General features: G+C 68.0%; 1 protein-coding gene across 1 annotated transcript; it reads right to left on the reverse strand.

The window, feature by feature from the left end:
* Positions 1-1,116: 1,116 nt before the first annotated feature.
* On the reverse strand, positions 1,117-5,504 carry HMX1 (H6 family homeobox 1). The gene is made up of 2 exons (XM_053923082.1): positions 5,111-5,504; positions 1,117-2,479 (listed from the first exon to the last, which is right to left on the reverse strand). Exons 1-2 carry the CDS (start codon positions 5,502-5,504, stop codon positions 1,827-1,829), a joined length of 1,047 nt encoding a protein of 348 aa, XP_053779057.1. The 3' UTR covers positions 1,117-1,826.
* Positions 5,505-6,008: the final 504 nt, after the last annotated feature.

Here is a 6,008-nt window from a genome sequence, read left to right on the forward strand (position 1 = left end):
GGGCTGAGTTGGAGAGCTGGTAGTCCACTGCACCCACGAGTCCCTCAAGAAACTCACCCCATCCTGCGGGGGCCCTGGGCACCTGGAGGTGGGGAACCTCTTAGGGCCTGGGAGGGGGGGTTCCCAGGATCGCCTGGGTAGCTCTCTGCCCCAACAAGAAGGCCCTCCTGGAGGTCTCAGGGGCCTGGCCTCAGGGCACCAGGAAGGGACAGGCAAGGGATGATTCCTGGTCAGCAGGCTGAACGGTAGAGGCAGACAGACAGATGGATCAGCTGCCTGGGGTGGGGGGAGGGGGGCCTGGCCCCAGAGTGTCTGTTCTGGGCCTGAAGCCCCCACAGAGGTTTTCAGGGGGCTCGATTCTTCCCCCTTAGCAGCCTTTTTGACCCGAACGGTTTCTCTCCAGGCTGGAGAAGCAGGCACAGCACAGCTTTGCCCAGTGCAGGGCCCTGCCTCCACGCTACACCGTGCCAACCCAGGCCGATGGGGGCGGGTGGCCACGGAGGCCCAGACCTCAGGCATAAGCTTCCCTAGAGGCCGGCAGACTTGGCCCTGAGCTGTGGCTGGGCCACCGCCCAAGTCCCCCAGCTGGCCAGCAACTGCAGATAGAAGGGTGGCACTGAGGCCCGAGCTCAGCGTCCCTCACCCAGCCTTGCTGGGGATGCCAGTGTTTCCTTTTTGGTCAAAAGGAAAACCCCATTTGGTTGGAGATGGCTCGTGGCTCCAGGGCAGGAGGGTGCACTGGACGCCGGGTGCCAAAGGAAGCGGCCGATAGCTTCTAGCTTCCGCCTTTGCCTGCCTGGTGGCTGTTGGTTTCCGTGGAGACCTCAAAACTCCTTTCCTCCCCTTTTTCTCCCCAGCTCCCTCCCTTGCCCCACCCCCTGGGTGGCCCTGCCCAGCCTCCCAGTCAGGGGGCAGGAAGGGAAGTCTGAGTGTGACCCCCAGACCTGAGACCCCACCAGCCGGCCCACCTGCCCCTGGCGGCAGGCTCCGTCATCCCGGGCAGCATCGGAAAGTGCTCCAGGAGGGAGGAAGGGCAAGCCCATCCGGGCTCCCAGAGGAGGGGCCGCCCCAGTGACCACAAAGCAGCCAACTGTCCAGAAAACGTCCCTTTTTATTCCATACGCAAATAAGTAGGTTCATTAAAAAAACAAACAAAACAAAACCAAGTCTTCACTGGTGGAGGCCGCAGCCCGGAGAGGAGCCCCAGTGTGGCCCTGTCTTCCGAAGGGACGATCCGAGAAGTGTCCCCGCTGGGTCACCTCCCTCCCCCTCCGCAGGGGCTCTCCCCCCGGGAGTCGTCTCTCTGCCGGCCCATCCCCCGCATCAGGGCCAGGAGGCTGACCCCGATCCTCAGGCAGCCTGCCGTCCTGGTCCCTGCATGGTCCCACGAAGGGACGTTTGTGCTGGGGTCGGGGGACTGCCTCCAAAGCACCCTGTATGGCGGTCTTTGCTGCGGGCTGGCCTGGTGACGACTCCCAAGGGGGTGGCTAAGCTGACTTCTAGGCTGAGGCCTGTCCCCAAGGTACTCTGTGCAGCATGGCTACTGTCTCTTGTGACACCCTCTTCCCTGGGGGAGGAGGAATTCCAGCCTTGCAACTGTTTGGGAGGCCCGCTGTCCGTGGCGTCCCTGTTACATTCTGGGGGAGCTTGGGACAAAGCCTCACCCACCAGGGCCGAAGCTTGCCTCCTAAGGCCCAGAGGGGACTGTGAGGGCGCACCAGCCCTCCTGGATGGCCCCTCACGCCCTGCGCCCTGGCGCCACCCGACTGCGCGTCGGTCCGCAGCGCTCCCCAGCCGCCGCGGGGAGCGCGCCCAGCGGGTGGGGCTCACACCAGGCCCGGCATCTGAGCCCGCAGAAAGGGCACAGAGGCGGCGGCCGGGAAGGCGGCCAGCGGGTAGGCCAGGGCCCCGGAGAAGCCGAGCAGCGGTGGGGGCGGCGCGGGGGCGGCAGGGGCCAGCGGGAAGGGCAGTGCGGCGGCGGGCCCGGTGGCCGCGGCTGGGGGGCTTTCGTGGTAGAGCACCGGCACACGCACGAGGCGCTGTGCGCCGGGCGGGGACAGGCTGGCCGCCTCCAGCTCGGCGGCGAGCTGCCGCTTCCACTTGTTGCGGCGGTTCTGGAACCAGATCTTGACCTGCGTCTCGGTGAGCTGCAGCGAGGCCGCCAGGCCGGCGCGCTCGGCACTGCTCAGGTAGCGCTTCAGGTCGAAGGTGGACTCGAGCTGGAAGACCTGGCTGCGTGAGAAGACCGTGCGCGTCTTCTTCTTTCTCCCGCCGCCGACGGCCACGCCGCTACGCGCCTCCCCAGCCGCCGGGGCTTCGGTCAGCTCCGCGGCCTCCTCCGCGCCGGCCGCCGGGCCCCGCGCCGCCAGCTCCAGCTCCGCTGCCTCCCGCAGCACGGCTCCCGGCCCGGGGCCCCGCTGCCAGGCACCCTCAGCGCGGCCCACGTCTTCACCGGTCTCCGGTGAGTCCCGGTCGCTGGCTGCAGGGGAGAGAGGGGAACGCGATTGGTTGTGCGGACTGCTACCCAGACCCAGTCACTGAGGCCACCCGCACCCACCACGCCGCGCGGCCCGCAGCGCTACAGGCCGGGTAGCATTCCGGGCACAGCCACCCCCTCCTGCGGCACCCAGAGCGGACCGCCACGGCAGTGGGCGCATCCGAAGGGGATGGGAGAGGCAGAGCAGCAGGAGGTGGGCCAGAGCACCAGCCACTGCGCCACACCAGCACGCGGCCATGCACCCACTCCCACTCGCGAGGCAGAGAAACACACGGAAAGAGAAGACTGACTTCCTGTCGCCATTAAAACGCGCTAAAACACACGAAGGCCCTCAGGCCACCTCACGGGGCAGACGTCCGTCCCTCAGAGAAATGGCTGTGCGCGCTGGAACAGCGCAGACACAAAAGCTGGTTATGAGCCGCTGCAGGCCGCTGCCCGAGCACTCTCCGCAGCAGGCAAAGTTCCCGCGTGCACAGAAACCTTCCTGCGGAAGGAGACGGACAACTGCAAACGGCCCGAAGAGAACTCCAGTGCCCAGGCGGCACGGGGATGCCCACTCAGCCCGTTTCACCACCGTGTCCCGACCCCCAGCCCCGAAGTCCCAATACGTGCCCAGCAACCGACAGTCCCGATCGAAGGGAACGCACGTGCGTGGGGCTCGGCAGAAACAGGCAGCCTCACGACCCACCCAAACCCACGAGGCCCTGCAGCCTGGGGGTTCAGTGTCCAGAAGTCTTCGGGGCGCCCTGAGCCGGAGCTCCAAACCAGGAACTCCACCTGCTCTCCCAGAGGTGAAGAGATGCCCCGGGCAGGTGAAGAGGAGATGCTCCTGCCCAAGGCTGTGCTGGACCCCAATTCCAGGCCTGGCTCCAAGAGGCTGAGGCCTGAGTGCAGGGCCATCTCAGGCCCGTCTGGCCTGAGTCTCTGCGCAAAGGTCCCCAGGCTGGCGGTCCAGCTGGAGTTTGGGGGGGCAGCTCTCAGATGACGGTGGGCTTGGCAGTGGCGAGTCCCCAGTGAGTGTTTGCACTGGCAGACGTGTGCAGTGGCTTGGGCTGTATCACCGGCTGTGCTGGAGGTGTGCAGACGTACCCCACAGAGGTGGGCAGAGCGGCTCGTGCCCCCGCCAACCCTGGTGGCTAAGCCCTCATGGTGCCGGCAGAGGGGTCAGGCTCCAGGCTGGAGTGCCTGCGCCAGATATGGGGAGCCTCTGCCCCCCACAACACCCCACACCCCCAGACTCGTAGAGGCTCAAGAATTGCCACAAGGTACCAAGCCGGCTCACCAGCTCTGGTGTAAACGGGGACCCTACCCCCTGACCCGCTTCCCACGAAATGAGGTGCCTGCTGCCTCTTGGGGGCTGCTGACGCGGCAGGGGGGCTGCAGGTGGAGAGGTGAGGAGAGGGGAAGAGTTTCGCCCTTCAAGACCCTCTTCAAAAACCACCCCGGGTGGCCCTACATTTGATCACTCGGTTTCAGGGAGCGCACTGAGGCCTGCTCACATTTACAAGAGGGATGCGAACTTTCTGAGTGTGTCCTCTGAGACAGGTCCCCCCAAACACACCAGAGAGGGGGTTACCCAAGAGGGGAGAGCTCTCTGCCAACCTACCACCGCACACGCAGACGCAGACGTGCCCTGGAGCGGAACGGGCTCCAGAGCGGGAGCCCCAGGACCAGCAGCTGGAGAGCCAGCAACACTGTGAGCGTTCGTTGGGGCTGAGGGTGGCTGGCAAAGCCTGGGGACCAGGTTCCTGGTCCCGATCCTGGGGAAGGCTTGGTCTCCCTCCCAGGTGTCTCCCTGTACAGGGCATGTCTCCAAGGGAGGCAGTGGCCCTGAGGAGGGGAGCAGAACTGAGGGGGTTCTGAGGCTGAGAACCCCACTCCCAGCCCCCCACCCTCAGCAGGGAACAAAGGCAGGAGAGGGGGAGGAGCAAAAAAGAAAGGGAGGGGCCAGGTAGGGGCTTCAGAACGGGCTCCCCTGCCGCCAGGCACACCCCAGCACCCCCAGGAGCTGGGACTCGGGGGGCACAGACCGGGCAAGACCCTCTCCCCCCAGTCTAGCCCGCAGCAGAGGCTCCCTCTTCCCCGCGCCGGTGTTGTCCTGCTTCTGATCGCCCACTGTGTCCTTCCTTCCTCTCTTCCCTCACTGCATCCTTTCTCTCTTCTCTCCCTCACGCGTGGGTTTCTTTTTCTGCATCTCATTCTTGCCTTTTCTCTCCCAATGTCCGTCCCTCTTCGCCCCACCCCCTGCTCCCTGTCTTTCCCTCTCTCCTCCGTCTTTCCTTCTGCTCTCTCTCTTCAGCTGTCTGTCGTCCGCCCTCCCCTGGTTCCTCTCCGCGGCTCTCCAGCCTCCGCGATATCGGCCCGGCCTGGCAATGGGTGAAGCCCAGACTCTGGGAAACCTCCTCCCCGCGGGGGCAGCCTGTCCCCCAGAGTGGACCTCCAAACCCACCCAACCAGGGTCTCTCTGGGGCCCTACACGACCCACACCCAGCCACACACAAGAGGAGGGTGACCCCAAAAGAGCGCAGACAAATGCAAAGTCCCTGGAGCAGACGCGCGGGGAGGTGTGCGAACCCCGCGGTCTGTTCCGCCCGTCCACGCGCCCTCACTCACTGTCCGGACTGAGGCCGCCTCCGTAGCCGCTGTGCGCCCGCGGGTACCATCGCGTCGCGCGGCCGCAGCCCAGAGCGTAGGGCGGCCCGGGGCCGGGGGGCGGCCGGACACCGAGGCCCAATGAACCAGGCCCGAGCAGAGCCCGCGCCCGCGCCTCCCCGCCGGGGCCCGAGCCCGCGCGCAGCTGTCTTCGCCGCTGCAGCCGCCGCCGCCGTGCTCGCTCCGCGTCCTCGTCCTCCGGGTCGTCGTCGTCGTCTTCCTCGTCCTCGCGGCCGCCGCCGTCCTGGGCCGCGCGCCCCGCGCCCTTGGCCTCGGCCGCCAGCAGGTTCTCGATGAGGAAGGAGGAGGCACGGGCCGGCGTGGCGCGCCCGGGCTCCGTCAGCTCGTCCGGCATCGCGGCTGCGGGCCCGTCGGGCTCTGCCGGGCTCCTGGGGGTCCCGGGCGCCCGGGGCGCGGCCTGTCCCTGTCCCCACTGGGAACAGTGGCGCGCGGCTCCCGGGTGCACACGCCGGCCGACCCTGGAGCCGCTGGTCCGACCGCTGGCGTCGGGCCCCGCGCGGGGCCGGGCCGGGAGCGGATGCGCGCCGACAGCCGGCCAGACTGCCGCCTGGCTCGCCTTTCACGTCGCCGCTCTGGTCGCAGCCCGGCCGGCCCCGCGGGGGGGCGGGGAGGGAGGAGGAGGAGCCAGCAGGGGCGGGGCGGCGCGGGCGGGCGGCCAGCGCGGCCCGAGGACGACGCGCGGACCCCGGAGCGGCCGCTGCCCAGAGACGCCGCGGGGTCCGGGCGCGCGGCCGGGGGCCCAGGCTGGGAGTCGCGGCGGGCCGGCCCCGAGCGATCCATTCCTGGGGTCCGCGCCCCCCGCGCCGGGGGTGGCGGAGGTGGGCCCTGGGCTGAGCGC

This window comes from Desmodus rotundus, chromosome 4 (assembly GCF_022682495.2).
Source record: "Desmodus rotundus isolate HL8 chromosome 4, HLdesRot8A.1, whole genome shotgun sequence".
NCBI lineage: Eukaryota > Metazoa > Chordata > Mammalia > Chiroptera > Phyllostomidae > Desmodus > Desmodus rotundus.